This window comes from Anarhichas minor, unplaced genomic scaffold (genome assembly GCF_050575085.1).
Source record: "Anarhichas minor isolate MPS153535 unplaced genomic scaffold, ASM5057508v1 ptg000024l, whole genome shotgun sequence".
Classification (NCBI taxonomy): domain Eukaryota; kingdom Metazoa; phylum Chordata; class Actinopteri; order Perciformes; family Anarhichadidae; genus Anarhichas; species Anarhichas minor.
The window spans coordinates 12,973,370-13,000,560 of record NW_027466470.1 but is presented as its reverse complement, the minus strand read 5'-3'; the positions used below and the strand labels follow the sequence as shown (position 1 = coordinate 13,000,560).

At 42.5% G+C, this 27,191-nt stretch overlaps 3 protein-coding genes across 3 annotated transcripts; all 3 read right to left on the bottom strand.

The window, feature by feature from the left end:
• Positions 1-369: 369 nt before the first annotated feature.
• Positions 370-13,248, bottom strand: LOC142956335 (segment polarity protein dishevelled homolog DVL-3-like). The gene is made up of 15 exons (XM_076097873.1): positions 12,674-13,248; positions 10,902-10,971; positions 8,534-8,649; positions 7,752-7,864; positions 7,256-7,391; positions 6,483-6,573; positions 6,286-6,355; positions 5,916-6,055; positions 5,454-5,530; positions 5,251-5,318; positions 5,023-5,172; positions 3,650-3,781; positions 3,187-3,354; positions 2,873-3,076; positions 370-1,660 (listed from the first exon to the last, which is right to left on the bottom strand). Exons 1-15 carry the CDS (start codon positions 12,832-12,834, stop codon positions 1,305-1,307), a joined length of 2,052 nt encoding a protein of 683 aa, XP_075953988.1. The 5' UTR covers positions 12,835-13,248; the 3' UTR covers positions 370-1,304.
• Positions 13,249-14,040: 792 nt separating this feature from the next.
• On the bottom strand, positions 14,041-21,322 carry copb2 (COPI coat complex subunit beta 2). Its single transcript, XM_076097871.1, has 22 exons — positions 21,208-21,322; positions 20,594-20,731; positions 20,397-20,483; positions 19,962-20,088; positions 19,664-19,812; positions 19,299-19,445; positions 18,962-19,061; positions 18,730-18,872; positions 18,316-18,515; positions 18,019-18,129; positions 17,834-17,922; positions 17,631-17,737; positions 17,346-17,489; positions 17,022-17,152; positions 16,566-16,773; positions 16,324-16,434; positions 15,914-16,128; positions 15,693-15,831; positions 15,350-15,487; positions 15,170-15,247; positions 14,848-15,018; positions 14,041-14,518 (listed from the first exon to the last, which is right to left on the bottom strand). Exons 1-22 carry the CDS (start codon positions 21,208-21,210, stop codon positions 14,423-14,425), a joined length of 2,832 nt encoding a protein of 943 aa, XP_075953986.1. The 5' UTR covers positions 21,211-21,322; the 3' UTR covers positions 14,041-14,422.
• Positions 21,323-22,884: 1,562 nt separating this feature from the next.
• Positions 22,885-24,625, bottom strand: rbp2b (retinol binding protein 2b, cellular). The gene is made up of 4 exons (XM_076098484.1): positions 24,553-24,625; positions 23,877-24,055; positions 23,139-23,240; positions 22,885-22,938 (listed from the first exon to the last, which is right to left on the bottom strand). The coding sequence occupies exons 1-4, from the start codon at positions 24,623-24,625 to the stop codon at positions 22,885-22,887; spliced, it is 408 nt and encodes a 135-aa protein (XP_075954599.1).
• Positions 24,626-27,191: the final 2,566 nt, after the last annotated feature.

Genomic DNA, 27,191 nt, shown 5'->3' with positions numbered 1-27,191 from the left:
TCTCTTGTGCACACACACACACACACACACACACACACACACACACACACACACACACACACACACACACACACACACACACACACACACACACACACACACACACACACACACACACACACACACACACACACACACACACACACACACACACACACACACACACACACACACACACACACACATCTGTGCAGCAGATTGCCTAACCTTCACATTCCTAATCTTGGACAGTCTGAATTCCACTGCCTTTAAATGCAAACATGACCCGGACCCATGAAAAAAACAAACAAAAAGAAATAAACCCGAAATTGCAAATTATGGCTTCACAAACACATGCACACACTCAAATAAAAACACAACACACAGCAGCAAAGTTAAGTCATAAAACTATATTTATAAATAAAAAGACATTTTTTCCTTGATAAAAGAGTAGTGTGAAAGACATGGTAGGACTTTTTTCCCCCACTATACATTATCACTAGACAGAGTCTGAAAATGCTCTGGCTAACAGATGAAAATGCAGTTATGCAGTGTAAAAATGACTCTTGAAGCTGGATGCTCCTGTTTAGCATTTAAAAATTAAACTAGTTGTGACCAACTACATATATAATAAATCAAATGCATTCTTACAGTAAGGACTGTCTCTCTCTTGCACTACATACACATGTTTCCATTTCTTTCTCTCTTAAGTCAAGCAAACATTTAAAAAGTCTGAATAAGGTTAACAGTTAGTGTTCATTTCGGGTTATTATTTTTTTCTTGTTAAGAGGTCAGTGAGTTGGAATTGAAAGAACAGAAGGAAGGAAAGAGGCTTCTTGCTCTCAGTTTTGATGTGAACAGCGGAGGGGGAGGACAGAGTGTTAAGATAAGGGAGGTAGAGCGAAGAGAAGAACAAATGAAAAACATCCGTGTAGAAAAATGCGGCGTCATCTTCCCCCAGTTGTCCGTTTACACCGTCTCACTCCCTCTCTTTGCTCTTAGTCCTTACGCAAACTCTGCCCCACTGAGTAGTGGAAATCGAGAAAGGCGCTTTGGTTCCATCTTGAGCGAGGGGGGGGGGGAGGGGGGGGAGGGGGGTTTCTTCACTGAAGAAAGTATGGCCACTAGTACTATGAGGAAGAAAAGCACAAAGAAGGAGGAACATTTTCTCTCAACAGACACAACAGTTCCATTTCTGCTTTTAGGAGAGTGGAATCAAGGCCTTGGTTGTTTTTTTGCAATCTTCCCTCCCCCGTATCCTGTCATGCTGTCCTTCTCAGATAAAGCCCCATCTGCTACTTTGTTATTGGCCTAAGACACCAGCGTTACATCACATCAACAAAGAATTCCCCGGCATTGCCCACCGCCATGCGCAGAGACTGGCGTGAGGCGGTGAGCTCGGGGGGCACAGAGGTGAGCTCTCTGCCCGGTGGGGCGCCAGGTGCGGCGGTCGACAGTGGGGGCTGGGGGGGCAGGCCGGGGGGACCGTAGACGAGCCCTGGACTGTAGGCTATCGAGTGGGAGTTGGCACTGCGGTGGCTGACAGAGCTACGGATGCTTCGTTCACTAGGGGGAGCCACCGAGCGCTCACTTGGAGCTCGGTGGCTCCTGATCTCGGTTTCGCTGGCACTGCCGCCGGACTTCCGCCCCTCGTTTTTACTGCAGTTCGAGCCGCTGCTTCCTGTGGACAGAGTAGAAGATGCGATTATTACCCAAGCGTAAAACACACACAAACACCACGTTTTGTTAATTCAATCCGAGTGACCTATTTGAGCCACTCACTCCCATCTGGGTGCCAGTGAAGTGACGGAGGCAGGCGTGACCCAGTTTGTGGGAGACTCTCAGGAGAGCTGCATGACTAATGCAGACATGCAAACGGAGCATCCACTGCCTTTCACAGGCCAGACAGCTCAGCCATTACTGAAGGCAATTACATGTTTTCATTTTATTACCACAAACAGGCTGCTCGCTTTAGAGGAGTGTTCTTCAGACTGACGGATTCAAAACCAGAACTGCTTCTACGCTTAAAGGAACATTCTGATATTTAGATTTTGTATTTATACTTGTTGCCAAAGACAGATGAAAAGGTACATGTTATTTCTCTGTGTCTTTTAGACGGGACTAGCTGAGCACCAACTGTGAAGGCTAGAGAATAAAAAGCAATAAAATAACCGTATAGCAACTCCAAAATCCACGTTGTATCTTGTAACCTGGTTAACTATTAGCAGTACATTCAATGTTAGTGTGCAACCAAAAAAATGAGGACAGGACAGGACATCTAAGATGTTTTTGCAGAAAGTGGGTCCAGCTGCTGTTGGTCAGTATTCATTGCGTAAGCAAACTGTTCCTAAAACCACAATGTCTGGTTTTCTATTTCTACACATGTTAAATACACAAAACAAACAAGTAAACCCGGCAGCTTTGGAGCTGTTGGGTGGAATGTTTTTCACTCTTCAAATAACGAAGTTATTCCCTTCATGTCTTTGAAGTATGCTAATCGAAACATGCACTGGACCTAGAGCTGGAAAGAAAGTGCGGCGATCAAATTTATGTTGATTTTCCTTTTTGGATAAGACCGCAAAACCAGATGTTGAACACAGCAAAAATGTTTCAGGTTAAATTTCTCTGTGCAAAGTGACACTTTGTAGTTCGCACCATAACAAGAAATGCAGCTGTAGCAAGCATGAATTCACGTCAGTTACAGACTGTAACATATTTTTACTGTTTCTGTGTTAGCCTCCGGTGAGCTCTGCCGGAAGCGTCATACTTAAGATGTGTTTTGGCAACATACTGTGCAACATGGTGTTTGCAGCATAGACATGGATGATGAAGAAGATGAATCCTGTAGTTTTCCACCAATACCCCAGAGTCAGCATGTTCTAACGGCACTCACCGCTGTGCTGGCTTCCTGCACTGCCAGCGCCTGGTCCACCATGGAAGGGCTGTTGCATGTCGTATGGGTGTAGAATGGGGAACTGGTAGGGCATAGTCATGGGCCAGGGCGCTGCCCCGGGGTGAGGCAGAGGGGGGAGAGTGTCCTGGTCTGAGGCACCCCCGCTGGAACCATCGTGTTCATGGAGAGACAGATGGGTCATGTCTGAGAGAGAGAAAGAAGGACGGATTTAGACTTCCACAGTACCACCCCACCTATAGATGGAGACTTGCTTTTAATGACAACGCTCAAAGCAGATCTGAGCATCCACTTACTGCCGCAGAGGTCTCCAAAGACGTAGTAGCACTGTTCAGAGAAGGTGATCTTGTTGACGGTGTGCCGGATGTAGCCGGCCTTCAGCAGGTTGCTGGCGTATTTACGGGCTTCTCGGCGATCTGAGAACCCCTCCACGTGATGGAAGAGCCAGTCCACCACATCAGACCCTGAGGACACAAAGACACACACTTTAGGTACAGTTTCTGCTCATCACATTCAATGACTATTTAAGGATATAGAATTATATCCAAGATGACTTGAATCATCTATATTTATGTGACATTTATCTGTCCACAGGTGCTTTTGGACTGTTTTAGTCATCAACAAAGCCACATCTTTTCTGGATGAAATGAAGAAGACACTACTGCTGTGATATGCAACTTGGAGCAATAAAAGAAAATTGCTATGAGAGGTTTTCACTGAGACACTCAGTGATCACGCCCTCTGCTTTGACAGACATACCGATAAAGGCATTCGCGATGGTGATCTTGAGCCACATCCTGTCCCGCACCTCCAGACCTGACTCTGGGCAGGCCATGGCCTTCGCAACCGTTGCCATGTCGCTGTGGATGGAGAGGTGGAAGTCATCGAATCCTGGGAAAGATCAGAAGACACGTTATCACGGGAGCTCAACCACATCCTCCTGTCAGAGTTGGTTGTTTAACACCACTGAACCTGCTTTGAATGAAAACCGCTGGTGTATTTGTTGTGTTTCCTACTAAATCAACGAGAGCACAGCTGCGTGCCGTTACTGTATCTCTGACGATTCCAAAAATCAGTTTTTTGAATTTGCCTGAGTTAATATTTGGTTTCCTGTGGTCTGGACTGTAATGCGACAGATCATGAATCAGAGGAGGCTGGATCTTTGTTTGAAGTGGACTACAACTGAACTGGTCAAGCCTGATCATAATAAATGAAATGTCCTCCGTAGAACACGATCACATCGTAACATATGGGTACTGTACATATGACAGTTTGATACATGTAGATTTACATTTTTCAGTTTTTAATAAGTTGTTAACAAGCAAAAGTAAATGATGGCAACAACTGAACTGATATTTTAGATTGCAGATTTTTTTTTTTTGTCTCCGATAAAACGTCACTGTTGCTGCACTTTAAATAACTTCTGGCACCAATACAGTTGGTCCATTATGCAGAGTGTATGAAAAATGCACCAGTAAACCAGAAATTGTAGCCAGAAATAAACAAACATGTGATCACTTGGGGGGGGGGGGGGGAAATCTCCAGAAATGTGAATCATATCAATTTGGTCAAGAAAGTGTGTCGAGAGAGGAACGCCGTTTCTCCTGAGAGAAAAGAGGAAACCCCCCCCATTCTTCCAAAGATTACAGGGAAGATGAAAGTCGTGAGTTATGGCTCAGTTTTGACAAGAGTTATTGAGCAGATGGAAGCTGTGAGGCTCTGCACAGTAAAAGCTGGAACGGAGACTAGTCGCAGGAATGCAGTGAGAGGGCAGGGCCACGCTCAACACAGATTTACTAACACGTCTGAGGAAGATACTGATACATCTGCTCTTTATGGAGGACAGAGGGTGGGGGCTCCAGAATGAGAGCAGAATGGTCATAAAGTAAAATCCTGAGTATCAACAATCCTGGAGGACTTAATGCCTCCGATCGTAGTAGGTTGAATAGTCAACTGTATCTAACAAAAAGCCAAGAGAAAACACAGTAGAATGTTTTTTTAAAAAGGCAGAATATGTACATTGCAACTTCAAAAACTGTGACTAAGAGTTATGGTGGGATGTAAGTTGTTTTGACTTAAAGTGCCTTGATAAGAAGCAATAACAGGCAGCTGCAGCGGGCGACGAGACTCACGTTCAGTCTCGGGGATGGAGCTGCTGATGGAGGAGCTGGTGGAGGTAACGGTGCTCATAGAAGGGCTCATGCCATACGCAGGGTAGACCCCGGTCATGGCCGCCGTGTGGGACACCCACGCAGCTGGGTCAATGGGCCGGATTGGCTCACCTGTTGAATTAAACGTAGGATAAGCAGTTTGCATGTATGGACAAGGACAAAAGGGAATAAGAGGAGACAAACACTCACTTCTGGGCAGAGCAAAGCAACTCCGAGGGTTTGGGTCCCAGCACTTGGCCACGGTCAGAGTAATGGGACTGGTAAAAAAAAAAAAAACAGACACAAAGAATGATCTCAGCTTCAACTTTACTAGAATTCAGTCATGTTGTGCATCTTCTGTGTATATTCTGTGTGCCATACGCTTGTATCGTGTGTGCCAGTTTGCTGCTCACCCTGGTTTGTGCACGATGTCCCTCAGTACTCGAACCGCATCGTCATTGCTCATGTTCTCGAAGTTTATGTCGTTCACCTACGGGGATAAAAAAAAAAAAAAAAAAAAAAAGACAGAAAGACAATCTCTCAAAGGTTGTAAACATACATTTGTAACATCATAATGTGAACAAAGGACAGGCTTGAGTTCACTAACATGCTATATTCCCATAGAACGAGGTATAAATCGTTCACAGGGTTAGTTATTCCAATGATTCTCTCTCACACACACACACACACACACACACACACACACACACACACACACACACACACACACACACACACACACACACACACACACACACACACACACACACACTCCTTGTCCAAGTCCCAGGCATGCACAGACACACACCTGCCGCTCTCTCTCTCTCTCTCTCTCTCTCTCTCTTTGTCTTTCACACACACATACAGACACACACCTGCAACAGCATGTCCCCGGGCTCTATACGTCCGTCTGCAGCCACAGCTCCTCCCTTCATGATGGAGCCAATGTAGATTCCTCCATCTCCCCTCTCATTACTCTGACCCACAATACTGATGCCCAGAAAGTTGTACTTCTCTGTGAAGAGGAGAGGAACAGACAATGTGTATTCAAGAGGGAAGTGGAGGAAGTAAAGACAGATGAGGTCATCAATATGGAAGAAATTACCTACATTTGCATATTTCCCCATCTTGTGAAAGAAATGTTTTAACTCGGGCCAAGGGTGTGACTTTATAAGGAGGCGTTATTCTGAAGAAATGCACTCTCCATTCATCCCGACAAATCTAGTTGCATTCTGTGTGACTTACCCATGTTGAGAGTGACAGTGATGATGTTCAGAGACATGGTGGAGTCCGTGATGCTGCTGAACGACGAAGACTGGAGAGACGAATTATGGAAATTAAGAGGAAAGAAAATAAATACGAGAAGAAGAATCAAAAGTCACAAACTAGAAGATAAATGGGGTGAATTTGCAGTCCTGCACGTCCCAAGTGTGCCGTCTCACCCTGTCGATATTGGAGGCCTTGGGTTTCCGTCGGCGGCGTCGGTGTCGTCTCATCAGACGAGAGGAGCTCTGCTCTGTGGAGCTGCTGAATCTGAACACAAGAAAAGAAGAAAGCTAATTGTTTTAGAGACTATTCACACACATGGAAAGGGTTGTACTATATGACCAAATATGTATCGCTACGTGAATCAAACTAAAAGAAAACACAACACATCATAATGTGAATAAAAATACCTGGAGAGACAATTTTACCCATTTAACTGGTCTCAGCATCAAATTGAATGTTACCTACATAAATAAAAAGCCCTTTAAACCCTGTTTCCATGAGGAAAGTGGTGCTTGCCAGGAGTCAGGAACAGCTTTAACTGTATGACGGCATCCAACCCACATCATTTACAAGTTATATCCTGACAGATGTCTTATCAGTGGCATCAATATCCAGACATTTCTTTCACATATACTGACGAAGCTGTTCTCCAGATCTGCATCAACGGGGGAAAAAAAAAACATCCTGGTAGATGCCTTAAGACTGAGAACAGCAGAGTCTTTAAAGTGGGTTGCAGATATTTTAACGACTCCTGGAGGAGAACCCGAGGGGGGGGGGGGGGGGGGGTAAACCACAAAAATCACCAGACAATTAGACCGTGCTAATCTCTGCCAAAACGCATCATATGTAATTGCAGACACATTGCTCGAGTCAAAAGGCTTTTTTTCCCTCACTGGGAACTGAACTTAATGAACAACAAGTTGGACAGCTACACAGAACGTCTGACCTGCTGGTTGCGTCGTCATCTTCCGAGTCAAAACAGGAAGTAGACTCCAGCTCGCTGCTCATGAAGGACGAGCAGCTGTCGTATTCGGGGCCCCCGCGTCCAATCGAACGCGACGAGTAGCCGTTCTGCCTTCCACCTGCAGTGGGACAGCGTTAGGGTCAGGATGACGCATGTATACACGACGTGAAAAATATACATATTATGTTACAAAAGATAAGAACTTAGCGTGTCAGTCAGGTGTGAGATTCTTCTCTTTAGGCCTATATAACCTTGTCACCCGTTACAAAATAACTCTTCAAACCCTGCGTGTTCCTTATTGATCATATCTAATGGAAGTTCAAGTCAAAGCTTTTCATTTGTGGCAACACATTTTACTGATGCAAACCACCCCGTGCACAGTAAAACCCTTGAATTTCCCCCACCAGATAAATGACATCGGTGAGTTGCGAGATACAATGAAGGTCAATGAGAAAAAGGAAGCGGACATCTCTCTGACCGTGGTCGTTCGTGTGTTTCCGTCGCGGCTTCTCCCGCTCTCTCCTTTGCGACACGATGGAGCCGGTCTCCGTGTCATTGTCCAGACTGTCCCGACCGCTGGCTGCTACCCCACTTCAGACAGAGACGGTGCACAGACGACAGAGTTGGTGTTAAAAAGAGAGAGAATTACGCTACGTCGTTATCCAGAACGTTGAGCTCATTTAACAGCCACTTAAACAAATGTTTATATTAAAATCGCTTCTTGTTATAAACACATCACGAACTGTGTTGAGTATAAAGCCTTCGCTCACTCAGTGCAGTTGAATATTGGGTGGGAATTGTTGCATTGCTTGACTTATTTCAGTCTGGTTTCTTTTTCACTTCCATCATGTGTCTTCTACACACTTTGCTTTATTTGCAGATGAACCAGACTGCGCTTACAAATGCTAAAAATACACGTTTTAGGAAACATATTTAAGAACTAAAAGACTGGCAACATGAAGCATGAATAATAGACACCAGTGCTCTACATTAACTTCCAGAATGAAGATAATCTAATGATAAAAGAGTAGAAGAAGAAAAAGGTAGATGTTATTTCCTCCTGGGCAGTAACAAGATGTCAGACTTTTTCAAATTTGCCGTTTCCTCTGTTACCGTTGTTATTAGGAAACACAGGACTCATTCACGCACAGAGCCAAACACAAAGTATGCATGGCATCTTTCTCTTTCTCGAACACACACACACACACACACACACACACTCTAAAAGAAATACAGCCCACTATCTCTGAATATACTGACTGATAAGAGGGTGGTCTGGAGTCTCCGATGCCCCCGGTCCTCTCCAAAGGCGGAGCCGCCTCTGTACTGTCTGCCACGGAGCCGGCATCTGTGTGGGCCCCGTCTCCAGAGACCAACTGTCAACAGACGAGAGAGTCAGGTCAGTCAGAGGACTGAGACAAACACTCAGGGGAAAGAAAACACTGAAAGACAAGTGGGCAGCAGACCCACGCCGGAGCCCTGGTGTGTTTACACTACACCGTGTCCAAGCACTGGGTGGTATATCGTCACTGCCTACAGGCTCGGCAGTAGTTATGGACCGTTAGGGACTAATGTAGAAATCTATTTGTTGTCTACTCATTTCCTGATGATTCAAAGGCAGCTGTGGTTTCAGAGAGTTGTGACAGACCGTGTGCCAAGTTGTTATTTGTCTACCTGACAGTGTTGCCCAAGTAACCAAAGTGTGGAAAAAGTGGGATCCGATGGACCATGACCGAGTTTTCAGGGGAAATGACATGAGCAATAGATTTTAACATTAGGATATTCGGCCTTCAACATTACCATCGTCTTCCTTTTTACTTGTAGCACATTCCAGCGAACATTAGTCCGGCTCATTCAGTATCTTTTTCGACATTCTGCCATAGATCTGTAGTTCTAATCTTGGATCTTGTTAGAAATGAAGCATATACTTGTATGATATGCAAGCATGAACAAGCTTAAAGCTGACATTAGATCAGTGGGAAACTATCTCCACGATTAGCAGCCTACACAGTTGGGTAAGAAGCTCAAATGTGCTTGCCGTTTATGTCACTATATATGACTATAATTCTTTTTTTTACCATTTTAACAAGTACACCGTTTCTTCGGTGTAGTGAGCAGGAAAAAAACAAAAACGTTTGAACTGGAGTTCACTAGTAAAATTTAATTTTATACGCAGCATGCCCAGGTTGTGTCATGTCAGCGTCACCACACCCATCATGTTAATTACACATTGTCTACTTTATACATTGTGTTTGGCCATAACACACATTAGGGCAGGTTAATTCATGTTTGTTTTCATAAATAATAACTGATCTGGACTATGAAAAGTCAGATGATTGTAAAAAGGTGCCCAGGTGATACCTGCAAATGTCTTTTTGTCTTGATTGACTAGACTGTCCATCAACTGTTTTGACTTGTCTGGACATTATACAGGTTGCTTTTTATCCAGTTTATACATTCATTGTGTTTGTTCAGCTTATAGGGAAAACATGTTGTTCTGCAGGAAGGGCAGAAGTGTAGTTACTGCAGGACAGTTGAGGTGCACTGAGATAAGGTGTAAAAAAAGAATGTGATAGACCAGATCTGGTTGTCAGCTGACTATAAAGCACAACAGGCCACATTGAGGGTGCTAGTCTGTTGTGATGATGTGACGATAGAGAGCCAGGCCCTCGGACCCCAGAGAACAATCAATCACATGGTTGAAACAACAGATGAACGCTGGAGACAAACAAATGGACACACTGCAGCAGAGATAACGTTTCATTGTACATGGAACATTTCAACAACACACACACACACACACACACACAGGAATAGGCTTTGAACCACAGTCAACCAAACTTGACACAGTGGAATGAAAATCACCACAACAGAGGGACACATCAGGATGAGCACGCTGGGTTATAAACTCAAACATCTGTGTTGATGACTCTCAAATAAAACCTTTAATTATAACCACACTGTAGTAAATTAACCAAATGCATTAGCCGTTCACATCAATGAACAGAGCACTCTCTCAACAGTATTTCCCCCAGCTTGTGAGACTCAATCTTCTTATTAGAGGACATGCAGTGAGGCTCTTTGTTACGGGGTATTTTTTGCCTATCCTGTGATTTCACTTGTTTTAACCTAATTTCAAAGTGGAGGGGAGAGGAATGGAGAAGCAGCACCAGATGTCTCTTGTGTTGCGGAGACGGGAGAATTACTGCTCAGAGCCTCTAAATGAGATACTGCACGCAAGTACATGTGTGCAAGTAGGCATGTGTTGCGTGCCGTTACTAGCATAGGTGAAGACTTATATGAAATTACTTTAAAATGATTGCAGCTCACTTTCTCTCAAGGTGCTTTAAACACACAAGGAGAGAAAAAGCGTGTTTGCATGCGTCTGTTGCTCGTGGGATCATTATGTGGTAATGATATTATCACCCAGACGAATGGGGCATCTCCCTGGAGACCAAGTATCAACATGATCACTGGCCAACAGATGGGAATCATTGTTATACACGCAAACAGTTGCCACGCAGCCGCTTAACCACACAAATACAGCCAACGCAGACAAGTGCACAACAAAATATAAACAAACCAGAAAATGACAAATTGAATGAAATTGAATGCATTTCGAACCTACCCATGACACCACACGTCCATTAAAACAGGGCAGTTTAGCGTTGTCGTCAGATATTTCCTCCTTTACCACCCTGTAAAGAGAACAAAGCGGTTTCAGTAAACCGTAACCAACACAATAGCACTCTGGGGGCAATAAACACGAGGCAGGGGATGGGCAACACTTCCGTCAGGACGGACAACTGGGAAACCCAAAGCTGATTTAATGGTCCACTCTGAACACTGTTGTTACACACATCCAGCCAGAGATATACAATATTGCCTAATGCCACGGTAAAATGTCAGAGCTGATTATTGTGTAATAAAGGTAGGTCAAAAACATAAATGCATCCCCTAAACCTTTCTGCAAAGATAAACCTGTTCCTTCATACTTTGTTGCCGATGTCAGCATTAACTTGATGGTAATATATAATCAAGTTGAGGAAAGAACATATTTAACGAATCAAGGAAAGCATACGAGCAACATGTTACCGTACACTTTAGCACTGCTAAACAAAATGTCAGGGGTCACGTCAAAGGAAGGCAATTTGTTCAGGCATTATATGTAAGAAGTGTCTGTCTATACATCAAAGCCTGATATAAAAAAAAGGAAAACTATTGGCACTGAAATTAACAAAACATAAAAAGTATTTCCTGTACAATCATGGTTCTTCACGTGTGTTTTTAACCAATTCAACTGGATTTTTTTTTTTTTTTGCAAAGCTTTCCAGTTAATCATTCTTCAACAGACTGTTTGCTTGAAAGAACCAAGAACAAACCAGGCATGCATTTATTAACCAGTGCCTCAGACGACTGGTGATGGTTAGCGGTGCCTTTCAGACCAGAGTGAATAGTGATGGTCAGTGAGACGGTCCCAGTCTCTATTCCAGTCTGACCGGTTGGTCCATCTCTACCACCGTTTGGAGTACGGTCTATTTACAGAATAACCCTTCCCTCTTCACAGCATGAATAGCTGTGGGTCCTCTCAAAACATGTCTCTCCCACTTGCAAATGCTAAGAAGTTGTTGCCCCACCCTAGTTTGAGTTTAGCCAAAAACAACTTTGGAAGTCTGGCTGATCTTTTCTTTTAAATAGCCCCCCCCCCCCCCCTCCCTCCTGTAGCTCTGTAGAAGGCACTGTCTGGAGGAACATAAAACGTCTACTTTTCCACTTATGTTTTAACACAAAAGGACGTGCTCATAAAGCTGCCAGGGTGATGAACAGGGCATTCCTGTGTCCAACTCTGCATTCCTCAGGCTAATAGACAACAACAGCGGGGGCCTGCTGGACTCACCGACTAACTGAAACTGGCCGTTTGCATCCTGACATTACGCCCAGAAAAGTACCATACATTAAGCACCCACTGACAGCATTAACCGGTTATTATCAGTGTTATTAACTACCCCTGTTTACCACTTTACCTAATATAACTTTACATGCCAGTCGGGACTTTCACTGGGGTTCGTGAAACTGACAAAGACCAAACTTGGTCACACAAAGTGGAGGCACAGGCTAGCCACACGAGCAATGTAAACAAACGGGGTCGGGACGCTGAACAGACCTGCTAACGCCGCGAGCTCGTCGCTAGCAAGCTAAGCTAGCTAACAAAGGAACTGCAATGCAAGAAGCTAGCTAACGATCGGCAGCCAGGTAACGTTAAAGCTGATGACAAGCCAGCGGAGAGAAGTAACAACCAAGTTAACGTAAATCTAGCTGCACTAACGTAAAACTAAAAAAACCGAGGGGGTGTTGCGCTGGTCCCATGTTAAACACAATAAACCCTTTAAAACAAGTTACCCGAAGTCATCGTCCATAGATTTGAAGAAGAACTTGTAATTCGGTTTCTTGAGGACATTTTTGAAGTCTGCCAGAGTGACTTTGTCCGCCGGTACAGACAGTTTCACCAGATACGGCGTCTCTTGGTCGTCGAGGTGGTAGATAATTTTGGTCTCCCCCATCTCGGACTGCGGCTAAGGCGAAGCAGGCAGGGTGCATCAAGCCGCGGGCCTGGCAGGCTCCCTCTCGGGCCCCGACTCCCCGTGGCGATGGTGGTCCTCCCGGCTCTCCCTTGTTGACCTAACGTTACTCGCTGCGTAGCCCTGGTTCTCTTCTCCACGGCAGCTAGCTAACCGTATGCCTGCCTCTATAAAAAGAAGAGCACCTTGCTCTTCCACAAAGCTTCCTACCAACGTCCGAAGGTTTGAATCGCGTTAGTTCCCGTTTGTATCCAACTTCCAATGTGCCGATAAAAGCTTAGAAATAAATGAAAAAACAGTTTGAAAACGCAGTAAAGATAAACAGTCTGTGAAGGGTCGGGGTTTTTCCTTCTCGCTAGCTGCCAAGCTCGGTACTTTGTTGCACACGAAACTGCTCAAAATCGTCCAAGCCTGTCTAGGAGGGGCGCCATCCACAGGAGAGGAGGAGAGTGACAGCGTAAAGTCACCGCAGTGCATGAGCCGACAGAGGCGGTCACACGGACAGGGACATTAGGCCCCTACAGCCAGAGGGGCCACCCTTCTTAGGGACAGGATGTGGGATTAAAGGCTCAGGGATCAATTTAAAAAAGAAATGTTGGTGAGAAAAAGTCACTACGACACCATAACCTTCCTTTCTTCTATACACACTCTGGTCACAGGAGGGCTCCAGCCTATCTAAGTAAAATCAATTCCTTGTAGAATTTGGGTTGGGTGTCTTCAGTCATTTATTAATATCAATACTTTAGATTTACACAATAGCATCTTAAAAATGGAATTGTCACTGTGAATTTTAGCAGTACAGAAATATACCCAAGACAAATACAGAGGTGGTAGACCCACACAGGTGTTTCCAGCTATTATCTTATGATATCTTCAGGTATAGTCAGACTGACATTTCAGTCTTTTCTCAGTTTTCTTGCAAAGGCAAGAGCAGACAAACATAGCTCATTTTGGTATTTGTGCAAAAACAATTACACAAGCCGACAAATAAATGGTTCACCCTCAACTAGTACCATTAGATGGATGGCATGACACAACTAGTAACATGTCAACATCCTGTTAACTGGAAGATGTTACATTTATTCCCCTTTAATCAAAGGATCTGTCCCACGGCTACATATCGAAACTATGAGACTGTAGTATCACCGTGTTTTTCCATCTCGTACAGAACACTCAAGTCAAATGGGAATATGTACAGCAACCGAAGTTTATTGGACTGAATGCATTTTGATTTGCCATTACAGACAACACAAAGCAAAGAGTAAATATACCTTATCACTCAATGGACAGTTAGTGAAAGTTTCTCAAGCAATCAATACGTGGTGTACAAAATGGAGGAAAGTCTGAATAGACATGTGTCTACTGCTCTTCTGAGAATAAAACCTTACTGATATCTTCTTCATCATCATCATCATCATCTACTTAAATCCTGCCACTGTAGTAGGCGGACATGACAATATAATATTTTTACGTACAAATACAAAAAAGGGGGAAAGGGAGTTTGGTCTCTTTCTTTTGTTTTCTTTAAATAAGCTCTGAAGAGTGCTGGGTGACAGAGTGGTGTCAGGTCTCAGTCATCTAGAAAGTCATCATCAAGGTTCATGTCTGTGGTGTCGATGTCGTCCAGCTCCATGTTGTCCAGGTCCACTTCCAGCTCATCCAGAGTCTACATAAAGACACACAAAGGATCATTTGTTTTAATTAGAATTATTTATTTATTCATATTTTATCCCTGAATCCTGTTTCTTTTTAGATTTTATGTGAACCACTTGGAACTGTATTTCTTATATGAAAAAGACGTTAACACAACTGCCAAATGTTTTTCTATTTTAAATCAATTGCAGTACACAATATTGGATTGACTATTAATTTATTTGGATTAAATAGCAGTAACCATTGTATGATCAATAAGAATCTCATTCTATATTTCTTTTTAATTGTGAGAAACAAAACACAATAATCAGAAGAGAAAAAGAGAAGAAATACAAGTCTAACCTCTTTTTGTGACTCAGGGATTTCCTCTTCCTCCTCCTCCTCCTCTTCTTCCTCATCCTCCTCCTCTTCTTCTTTGTCCGCTGCTGGAGGAGCAGCAGCAGGTTCAGGCTGTGAAGATGTCACAGCTGCTACTGCTGCAGCTGCTGCCACTGACTGCTCACTGGCCTGTGTCTGCCGGTAAAAGGGAGTCAAATAAAGTTTGAATATTACTGCCCATTGGTTCCTCTAGTTTATATTGAACCTTTTTGTAAAATCCCATTTTGACTGCTAACTATTACATAAAGGTTGGCTCAAAAGAAAATGTTGGATGCTGCAGACAAACCTTGGAGACTGTAGGAATGAAGGTTCCTTTGGGCTCGTATCCCTGAGCCTCCTCAAGAATATTCCTGTCTTCGTTGAGCTGAAAAATGTGTAAAAAAGAGGAGATAGGATTGAGATAAAGCTTTAGAAATATTGTCGGCCCAACAACCTCATTTGTCAATTAAAAACTTGTGCAACTCACCGTGACGAGAGGATACTCTTTGGCAGGCCTAGAGGTGCCCAAGCAGGACTCTCGGAGGTAATGCTCGGCTGCAAAGGCTTCTTTCAGCCCGGGGAACAGATTCTCGTACTCTGTGGGGTCTGCTAGAGACTCGGCCGCCTGTAATGACGACCCAGTACAATGTGTGACGGTCAAGAGGAAATATCCAGACATTCGAACCCTTAAGAATCTAAAATCCTGTTAATTTAAACCCTATTTTTCTACACCTAGATTGGTGCTGATTGTTTTCTTGATCTTAGTTTCAAAGTTCTTTGCTGTATCAATATTTCTTCAAATAAACATTAATCGTGATAACAGAACTGACCTTCGTGTTGACTTTAGCCAGGTTCTCCCTCCATAATTTGACCACACGGGACACCTGACTGGGCAGGTAGGTGCGAGCCAGGAAGGCAGCTTCAGGCAGTCGGTTTGTTCTGATCAGAAGCTCCAAACACTGATCCAGACTGTGGAGAAAAGACGTTATGTAGAACAACACATATCTATTCTGTAATGTGTCCACCAATGTCACACTCAGCTGGTACTCACTTCCCCTGCAGGAAGTAGGTCATGAAGGCCACGTTGTTCTTGCCGTCTTTCTCTGCCCCCTCAGCCAGCTTGCCCACCATTGTAGCGTTACCGGAGGCTGTTGCGAGGAGCAGCAGGCCACCGTAATCCTGAGCGTGGTGCAGGCACTCCTGGGCCAGGCCGAATTGGCACTTACTGATAGCCAGCTCCGCTAACTGCTTCCACTTCTGCTCCGACTGCAGGGGTCAAAATGACAAATATTAGAAATGTACTGGAAAGAGAACCTGACCAGTAACGGCAGGAAATGACAACAGCAGCCAAACTGTTGTGAGCCATTGTGAATTGTCCGGTAATGTTTTTAAGAAGGCTCTCGCCTTGTGATACGTTATAGAGCTTGACTGAGTTTCAAGAGAAAACTACTCTGCTCCTACCTCTGCCTCCACAGCCAGCTGGTAGGCGATCTTCAACTCTCCCAGCTGCAACGCCAGCTCAAACCTGTGTTCAGAGTCTGTGGACACAGCCAGCGCCTGCTGCTTGAAGCCCTGAAGAGACAAAGAAACAAAACCCTTCAGCATCTTTTACAAGCACAGACTGCTATTAAGAAATATGTATTGCAATTAAACTGACTTGCATTAAATAAATAAGGAAATAGACTCCTAATGTATTTCCTTACCTGTTTCTCCAGGAAATGTGCGACCCTGGTGCGCTGCTCTTTAGGAATTGTGGGAAGCACCTTGTCAGCCATTCCAAAGTCCCTCCTCATGACGGCAGTCTGGTACTCCAGGACGGAGACCAGCAGGGAGTAGCTCACAATGTTGAGCTCCTTGTCTCCAAGGTACAGACGGTCGTCTTTTGGGATGTAACCCAGCAGGTACATGGTTCTGCAGGGAGAGAAAGCAGTTGGCATGAAAGATTCAGCATCCTTAACAGCAATGAAATAAACATTTACAGCTTAGCCGTTATCCTTCTAGACAGACAGTCTATGCAACTGTGATAAACGTACCGTATTATTCTTATGAGCATAACGTTTACAAGTTGCTTGAGAGATACAGGCAGGGTCTTTTAAGAGGCAGGTATTATATTTTATTACTTACTACTTAAATTCAAGCTAAACCGTCTGTATTTGTACCTGTCGAGGTGAGCAATCGTGACGATCTCTCCTCCTACATAGTAGTTGAGTCTGTTCACAGAGCTGGTGTAGATGAAGCAGTCTCCTACCCAAAGTCCAGTCTTCACGATCTCCTGGATTTCTCCCTGGACCTGGACATAAAATAAATAAATCACACAAAAGGTTGCGAATGTAAGGTATAGTTTAAAGTGAGGAAAACACTCCTTCATTCTGAATATAAAGCATTGAGTTGAAGCTATGCAATGGAATATAACTCTGTGGGTACAACCCAGATTAATTAGGATATGGGAGTATTTTTTAGCACTGAAAGTTAAAAGCACCCACCTCAAAGGCATCTTCAATACCATCCTCGGTCACTCCTTCATTGTTCTCTTGAGAAGCAGCTACTTTCTCTGACATATAGCGCAGAATGAAAAAGGACTCCTCTGTAGCGATGCAGACCAGTTCACCAGAGTCTGACCAGAAGATCTGTGTTGATTATGAAAAAGAGGATGAAGAGAGAGTGATGAAGAAACAGAGATACTAAAATGACTGGACACGAGCCCTTCTAGGCCTTTTATAAATGATTTACATACAGTGCTGTTCAAGATATTTGTATACAAGTCTTACGTGTTTGGGCTGGATCTCAATGCGGCGGACCAGCTCGGTGTTCTCCCAGTCATAAAAGGCCAGGCCATTCACTGACCTCACCCCAAGCAAGAAACCTCCATAGATCCCTGCAGGGAAGAATGGGAACACATCCAGTGAGGAAGACAGTGGGAACCATCCACTTCAAGAACCACAAGTTTACTATATAACAATGTTCACATTACCTTCAGCTCCAAAGTCAGGCTTAAAAGATTTCTTTTCTTTGAAATTTTTGAAGATTTTCACAATACTGTTGCTTTCTCTGATGGCATATCTGTTACAGAAAAAAAAAAAGAGTGTAGCCGTTAATTCTCTGATACAGAGGTGTAGAGCAGGGAAGTATCGCACCTATTTCCAACAGCATACTTACTCAGATGAGTCATGTGCCCAGGCAAACTCCTGTGCTGAGCCAAAGCTCTTGTTCCTCAAAGCCATGGCAGTATAGATGATATACTCTCCATCTCCGCACACCACAACAAACCTGGTGCACACAAAAAATGCATAAACGAGTGACAAACATTATTTCAAATCCACCTCTAATGTGGGAAACAAAAATAAACATATTCAAGGATCATTCACTTTCATAACAGTGGTGGTGGTGCTCATGTCTGCCTGGTTCTGAAATACTCATAACCAGCCAAAGGGCCTGGGTTGAGTGCATGCATACCTTCCATTAGGGTTGTGCTGAATGGTTTGAGGGTAAATCTCGCAGCTTCCCATGTCTTTGACAGCCAACGGCAGCCTCTCTCCGTCCTTGATCTCAGCGTCCCCCATGGCCTTCAGGTTGGCTTGCTGTACCTCACTGTGTTTGGCCCAGATGATTTTTCCGTTCGCATCCATAGACATCGCTGGCTCCTCCCGACCCACCTACACAGCGGACGTCGACAGAGATATTTGATTGTATACACAATACAATTCATCTTGATGTCTTTAAAGATACACTTCCTTTGTAAGCCACTTGTTTTTTTTCCTGCACAACTCATTTTTCTTCTATATTACTATTTAGCAGTATGTAAGGGCGTATAGTAAGTTTCTTTTCAATCAAAACACATTTTTTAGAATCCCTCTCTCTTCTGCTCACCTTGATAATGATGCTGCCTTCATCGTAGCCCAGCGCCACATTGTTGGAGCCTCTGAGGCCGCACACACACCACACTCTCTCCATGCCATAGTTCAGAGTACTCTCCAGGCGGTAAGTGCTTGAGTGCCAGATACGCACCGTACCTAAAGTTGCATAAAGCAATGATCAATCAGGCCATGAGGTGAGATGCATTGTGGGGGCAGAGTTGAGGATGAGTGCGATTCCTGCTCACCGTCCTCTGATCCAGTGATGATGATGGGCAGCTCGGGGTGGAAGCTGACACAGGAGACGTTCTGGGCGTGGCCCTCCAGAGTCTGAACACAGGTCTTGTTCTACAACACACAGAGGAAGAAAGTTAAACATATAGACACAATGCTAAAGGATGCTCACAGAAATGATGTAGCTGATCAATGATGAAAATATGCTCAACTCTTTCAGCAAGCTATAATTGTTTATTTTTCATAATGTAAGAAAAATAAATTAGCCTGCGTTCTACTTAAGAGTTAATTTGTTCCATGATTCGTGTTATGTGGTTTACTTTCACCTTCTTGTGAATGAAAATCATTTACCTGGTAGTCCCAGATCTTTACTTGGCGGTCATCAGCCCCAGAGATGAGGTAGGGCTTGTCTCCTCCACTATAGTAGTCAATACAATTGACCCCTTTCTCATGACCCTCCAGAGTGAAATTGGGAGACGAAGAGCCTAGCTGCCAAACCTGAAAAAACCCAGAGGACACAGCAGAAAATCAATGAATGCACTTCAAAGACCTTTAATTATAAGTACATCATAATTGTATGTCTATAATTAAAAAGGCAAGAATGTGCTTAATTTATAGCAATTATAAATCTGTAAGGCAGAAGGATCTGGGTGTCCCACGGTCCCAATGACAAGATCAAATTGGCAGCAGTAAAGACATCAGCAAGCGGCCCCTACCTTAATCGTCCTGTCCAGGGAGGCACTGGCAAACTGGTTGTTGTCCTTGGGGTTGATGACAATCTGCATGACATAGTGAGTGTGGCCCTCGAACACCTGGCTGCATGACCACTTCTTCTCCCAGTCCCACAGCTTGATCAACATGTCATCTGCACAGAAATACATTCATGCTTGTGTGCACTCAAAACAAATGCATTTGAGGACACTGGTAGAAAGAGACCTTTGTGTTTTTGAATCATTATGTCAGAAGAGGATGCTACCCATCAATCTATGATATATATAAGTTGTATGGGCTTACCACTGCTGGTGAGGATATAGGGCTGGGTCGGATGGATGGCGATGCAACGGATGTAGTCAGAGTGGGCCTCAAACATGTGGACACGCTCCAAGGTGTTGTAGTTGAACACTCGGATCTGCATGTCATCCTGCTCAGGGAGAAAAACAATTGGAATATTAGTTCAATATACTAAATGAACACAAAGATAGACGAGAGTAAAATACATTCCGATATAAACAGTTGGTCTATGCCATTTGAGTCGAACACAATGAGAAAAATGTAACGCAAAACCATCAGATGTAAAATATTGATGTGACACCACTGCTCAAGGGTTTACTGCACATGCCCACACAACATACATACCACACCAGTTAAACTCACACGCTCAGGTTTATACTACTAGCTTGTATAACTGCTGGTGTTAAGGATGACAACTGTCAGAGTCATGAAACTCACCGCTCCCGTAATGACCCAGTTCTTCCTTGCCACAAACTTAGAGGCTCTGACCGGGAGGTCACATACTTCAAAGGTCTTGACGAGAGTCTGGAAACAAAGAACAGTGCTGAATCCGTGTGCAACATCATCATACTTAGTGTTAATCTGTGTTCCGTAATGCAGCTTTGTATGGGTGGCCCATCGATAAGTGATCCCACCTGTGTTTCGTGGTTCCACACACAGACACTGCCGTTGTACAGACTGGCAAGCATCCATGGCTCGGTCGGGTGAAGGTCCACACTCTTCACTCGGTCGGACCGAGCCGTCAGCCTCCGCTTGATGTCCAGCCTCAGAGGCTGAAAACACAAGAGGACATCTGGGTCTTTTCCTTGTTCCTCCGACGTTCAAACTCTCAATATGAGTGCCATTACAGGGTCATTTAGCTAATGACACAGCTATAGCTTCCGAGTAAAGACCCACAATAATGACAGGTAGCCAAATAACCGTTAGCATGTTAACATTAAGCCATATATATTTCAATGATTCCAATAATCGTAAATGTATAGCTACACCCCATCATAATTAATTCGACAACTGACTCAAAACAAATGCAACCACATATAACTTAAGCTTACAAACAGTCGTTGTTTAACAATTTAAATAGCAGTTAGCTACAAGTTATCCTGCTAGCTCAAGCTAGTTAGCCGCTAAGCTATATACAATGATGCATTTCTATTTGACAATTCCACCGTCCTTTTAAACATGAACAAGGACACTCCGATGACCTGTACGGAAACAAAACATGCTGGGGACTATATTAAATGTCTCTTACCATGTTTTATCCCCGTGTTGTCACAATAAAATCAGTTAAATGAGATGGGAGCAGTTGCAATAGGGGTCCGACTGGTGAACAGAGCACTACTGACGTGGAACTTCCTTAATATCAATCTCGCGTGAGTTGTGCTCTGGAAGTGGTGACGTGACATGAAGGTCTGCTCTACAGTCGATGGGTCTGATGGGTGTCACGGTGGCAGGAAACAAACCTGCATGGTTTGTTATGACTTTGCGGTGCCATTATAACATGATAATTTCATATTACTAATGTGCTCTACTTTGCATTTGTCTGAGATTTACTGAGCAATACCTTGGTGGGAGGCCCATTGCAGCACATCAAGTTCATCTTTTTTTTTCATCTTACTTTAATTGATTGAATTCAATTAATGGCACTAGAGGTGACTGAGATCCCTGACATGCCCTTGAATTTGTGAAAGATGTTCTTTCTCTTTTTTTCTTCCCTTTCTCTTAACTTTTTGTCATTATAGCTACAGATACCAACACATATTAAGTGGTGTTAATCATGAGTAAGATGTCATTGTGACAAGAAGGCTTTCTTGTAAGAAGAAAAACAAAAAAACAATATACTAATTAGGCCATATTGTAACCCGACTGTGCGGTATCAAAGCACAATTGGCCTGATTACAAATGGCCGTCATTCAGTCCTTTACAAAACATCTATGTAGTAGGCCTACACCTGTAAGTGTACAGTCAAACTGATGATAGCGAGTAAAGAGGGGAGGGAATTATTTAATATACTTAACCATCTTTATACTGTAGATAGTTTTTAAATGTTAAATGCTTAGTTTCTCTGTTCTACTTTGTTGTCTTTAATGTCCTTGTTTTCATATTTTTCTTGTTTATTTGTATATTCTGTGTATGTACGTTGAGAGCAATGTGAAAACCGTAGTCAAATCCCACATGCGCACGCCAATAAAGCTGATTCTGATTCTGATTCTGATCCACCAACTAGTTTCCTTACAAACCATGACTTTAATTGAACCATTTAGAAATAAACTTTAGAATAAACACAATCATTACATGTGTCGCTTTCAATTATCGCGTTTGTTTATTGAGTTTGTTTATCAGTAATAGTATTCTATAATCATAGTCATCAGTTGTATCAACTTTTCCAGACACAGAAAGTCTTACACTTAAAATTGAAAGTTGTAATATAGATCTTAGATCGGCTTAGATCTTTTTGTGTTATTGTTACATATAATGTAATAATAATATTTATAATATAATCTCATCTCCCCCCCAAAATACTATCATGTTTCCCCAGCAGATGGCAGTTTAAGCATTAGTTTATAATATACCCCTCTGTAGTACACTGTAAGATGTGTTCAATGTAATGTGTAGCAGATAAACAATGTGAAGTTATAACTCTTCTAAAAGTCAGTTCATGAGTTTGATATTAGTTTGGCTGTCTAGCAGCCACCTTGTATAAGGTAATACTTTCATTCTCTCCTGATGTTAGACCCATTGTAAACACGCACATTTGAAGTTAAATAATTAAAATAACATGTTTGTCTTTATTCTTACACAACACAATATGTATGTGTAAAAAGCACCTTTATTCATTTAGTTTATATGTTTGGGAAACCATGTTATTGTGGAGCAAACAAAGACCTTGTCAACCGAGTAAATGAAAATAAAAACATACATTTGCCTTTTATTCTTTTCTCTTGAACATCTGAACACAAACTACATCTTCACACGTCAGCTCCTGTGGGAGGAAATAAAGAGGTAATTATAAAAAACAAGAGCAGAGCAATAACAGTGTTAAAACTGTCCTCATCATACTTAATAATCACATTCTGCTGTGCAATACATGCCACAAATCTAACACGTTTCTCTTTTCATCCATCAGCCCATGTTCTGGTTCAAATACAAATACAACTATCATGACAGATACTGTCAACCCACCAGGTAGAGTTTGTCTCCTTCGATCCAGTGTTTCCAGCCACGGTTGGCCTTCTCTCCTTTCTGAGTGCACACCAGCTTGTCCCCCTCCCAGGTCACCAGACACTACAAGACACCACATGTAGTCCATTCATTAAACAACAAACGTAAGTCATTATTTAATACACATTTAAAGTATATTTTACTTAAACCATGTTAGATAATGTCCTCTCAAAAAATCCCTGCCTCCACCTCTTACATGATTACTTTTACCAGGCTCGCTTTTCTAACCTGAAGGTTTATGCCGCCATGAAGACTCACCAAATTAGGATTACTTTCATCTTGATGTTCAATTAGCATTGAATAAAAGCAGCTTCTAGTGTAGACTTATTATAGTTGCTCTTCTTTTGGCAAGGAAATGTACTAAATGTCAGTGGGCCTCTGTGGAGAAATTATAACTGAACACTATCATCAAAAAAACAGTTTAATATATTTTACTGGCTTATGAAAATACAATGCTTTGTTTTTTTCCCATGTTACCTCCAGTTATTTCATATCTTTATATCTTATATCTTTGACAGTTATATCTTTTTTACTATAGGAAAATAGTAATGAAAAGGGAATGGTTAAAATGCCTGCAGGTATCAGGTGCACCATTGTCATGTCATTTTGTGCAACAAAGTCATTAGATGTCAGGGATATTATGAGAGGCTCAAGATGTAGACTGACTGCAAAGACTTTATATATGAGAGATCAACCCACCTTGATGTTTCTGTTGTCTAGTCCTTTGGTGTGCTCATCAAACTCAACCCCTACAGTGAAGGCGAGCTCATAATTCCTGAAGGTGCTCAACGTTTTGAAGTTAAACTTGTCTCCATCTTGGGTTACCACTTTGGTCTGAGATAGGGAGATAGCAATTTTCCTTGTGGCAAAGTCAATATCTAGGGCCAGAATAGAGAGACTTGATTATAAAACCTTTTCAGAAAAGCTAGATTCTAGTATATATACATATATACACACACACATATACATTTTTTTAAATTTTTTACAGGAATAGATAAAGTAATGTGGAGATTTCCCTCACTTCTGTGTTTAGTTTGTCCCATGTTAGTATACTTAAGGTCTGGATTTCTGTCCATGATACAGAAATCAAGACCTCATGACCATGAATAATGTTACATGAAGGTACGTATGTTTTTTGTTTGTTTTTTTAATCCGAATCATTTTAGTATTTGACGTCATATTTGTTGTATACTCAATAATCTGTGGCGAAATCATTACCTGAGAAAAACATGTTTGCATTAGCTACAGATTGGATTGAACAATAACTTTGTTATACTTGTACAGCTTTTCCAACCTGTAACATCACCTTGAAACACTAGTTTAACACATAACATCTCATGCAAAATGAAACCCACCAAAATTAAAAGTTTCTTACTCAACACTTTCAAATACTCCTCAAATTTGTCATTGGTTTCCAGTATCCATTTCCCACTGAAGTTTGCAGGCATGGTGGCAGCTGGTGACACTGATGTGTGTGTGTGTAGACTTTAGACAGTGTATGGAGGGGAAAGGTGCAGGGTGTCCTCCTGCTTATATATAAATCAGGGGGCATGAGGGCAGATAACTATTGATAAGTGAGTTTATAGCTTGAAGGGGATTGGCAGGCGCAATTGTTTTTGAAGTCGGGAGGGGGAAGATTCACCCTTTTCTTTCAGTCTTTACACAGTCATTGGAGGAGGTTGCCCCCCACTCATCACGCGCACACACACACACACACACACACACACACACACACACACACATGCAGATGCTGCAAAGGTGGTCAGTGTACAATGTACAGACAGGAGAAGCTATTTTGCAACATCTGCCAACAGTGTGTTCTTTATTTGTTCAGAATACACAAACTTTTAGCATGAAGGTCAATAAAGTTCAACTGGTTTTGAAGTTTTAAAAGCTCATCATTTGTGACTACTTTTGGACTTCATTTATACGTCCACAAAGTCTGCTCTGAATAATAATTTCTGTTGTGGATTTCCTCAAAAATGTTTCATTAACTAGTTTGAAATGATCCTCTCCTTGTCCCTTTCTGAAAAAAATCCAGAATCTAGGAATTAGCAAACTTTTCTTTGTTGAAAAGTGTAAAGGTATAATCCTTGAAATTTCCATCATAGCAAACCCTCTTTTATACTATTTTTGCTTTGCATTTATACTGCTTAAGCTATTAAATGGGCTTACACTTATTAAACCTTTCTTTATGGTACTTTGCATTGTCAGTGGCGGAGTCCGCCGTTCCGATATATGCACAAGAGATTGACAGGAAACTAAGCATGCAACTGCTCAAAGGGCATCTTGTGCTCCCAGTGATCGATAAACGGGTCCTATCTGAAGGAACACAGGGACTTGTGTTGTAAAAATGTTCTTATTACCACCAGTGACCACAGGTGTTTCCAAATCAACCAGGACTAAAATCTTAAGGCTAACAACTTTTACTACTGGACACAAGATGTCTCCTACTTCGCCTTCCATTCTCTGTGAGCACAGAGAAGTGTTCCTCCTTCAGCAGATCAATGTGAAGACAGTCTCCCATGTGTCGATTCTGCTCATAAGCCATTCTGCACAGTGAAGGTGAAACAGCCAAGTGAAGCAACAATAAGAAAAACAAAACTTTTGAGCAAAGGGGGACTTCAAAATTAAGCAGTGTTTAAAAAAATCCTCTCCTGTATTGAGCTGTTTGCCTGTCGATTGCTGATCCAAATAAGAGTTGAGTTGCAGACCACCCTTGCACTTAGTAGAAACGTTTTATTGAGCATAAATGCAAATGCAGATTTTATCCTGGCGCCATGACTCTGTTTCAACCCCTCCCTGAGACCATCACTTTTCTGAACCAGTCAGAGCAAGAGCAGGGAGAGATCAATAACAAACCCACTGGGGAACCATAAATGAACAGAGCCCGCAAGGTACAGCCGCCGGCGGGAGGCTGAAGTGCAGGGCGAGCAGCAGCACCAGTGGCAAAGAATGAGCAAGTAAGTTGGACAGTTTATGCAGACTGCCCAATTGGTAGGCTTCATGGAAATGCACAAAGTGAGCTGACAGATTAGCTGATTCAGAGCACAGCGTGGCTCAAGATGTTTGGCCGGAGCTCCGCGGGCTTCACTGAAATTCTCAAGTAGAGGCCACTTGGATTTTTTAAAAGCATGTCTGGAAAGGCGTTTTCAGATAAAAGGAGCTTCAAACTGCTGATCTGTTGGCCTGTGAAGCTTCAGTAAACAGCCACCGACCATTTTAACGCTTTGTCTGTTTGTGTGACTGAGCTGCCGAACACATCATTTCCTTTTTCCAACAAGTCTGATTAACAAATGAAATTGCACACTGTAACAAATTTCTCTGTTAAATAACAGTAAAGTGCTGGCAGCAGAGACGCCAGCTCTTTACTGTTATTCTACAGTACTCATACCGTGAAATACTTAACAGCCTATTACTGTAAAATTATAATACAGTGTGTTTCTGTATTTTTTTCAATTTACAGTAAAATGCTGGCAGCAGAGACGCCAGCAACATACTGTAATTCTACAGTAGTCATACTGTTGAAATATTTCACAGTCTATTACAGTAAAAATGAATGCAGTATTTTTCAGTGATTATTTGAAGTAACATTCTGATTAAGGAGTTATATTACTTTAAATTCTCAGTGTTTACTGTATACGGGCAACATTGATAATACAATAACTCAATTTAACAGCTTAGAATATCTAAAATATCAATCTGCAATGCAATTAACATTACAACTTTATTTTTCTGTGGGCAACAGACATCTGCATTATCATGTAAATTATGCAACATAAGCAATAAACGACTTAGAAAGGATATAAATCAAACAAACGTTTATTTAACAGGACAGTGTCAACATAAATATCGCTAGTGTACAAAATAATAATAACCAAAATAAAACACTTGGACGACCCAGCTTGTTTGGCAGCGAAACAAGCCAACGAGATTTTTTAGTAGCAAATTAAAAACTGCCATGTCTGCATGAAACAATGGCAATACATTTGAATTCCTAAATTGCATGTCAAT

Coding starts and splice junctions, on each gene's coding strand:
- LOC142956335 (XM_076097873.1), bottom strand. CDS start 12,834: ATGGGGGAGACCAAAATTATCTACCACCTCGACGACCAAGAGACGCCG. Junction 10,972..12,673: donor TCTATGGACGATGACTTCGG/GTAACTTGTTTT, acceptor TTCTCTTTACAG/GGTGGTAAAGGAGGAAATAT. Junction 5,319..5,453: donor GACATCGTGCACAAACCAGG/GTGAGCAGCAAA, acceptor TTTTTTTACCAG/TCCCATTACTCTGACCGTGG.
- copb2 (XM_076097871.1), bottom strand. Junction 20,089..20,396: donor ACTGGGTCATTACGGGAGCG/GTGAGTTTCATG, acceptor CTCCCTGAGCAG/GATGACATGCAGATCCGAGT. Junction 19,813..19,961: donor CTATATCCTCACCAGCAGTG/GTAAGCCCATAC, acceptor ATTTCTGTGCAG/ATGACATGTTGATCAAGCTG.
- rbp2b (XM_076098484.1), bottom strand. CDS start 24,625: ATGCCTGCAAACTTCAGTGGGAAATGGATACTGGAAACCAATGACAAA. Junction 24,056..24,552: donor GGAGTATTTGAAAGTGTTGA/GTAAGAAACTTT, acceptor TTCTGGCCCTAG/ATATTGACTTTGCCACAAGG. Junction 23,241..23,876: donor TAGACAACAGAAACATCAAG/GTGGGTTGATCT, acceptor GGTGTCTTGTAG/TGTCTGGTGACCTGGGAGGG.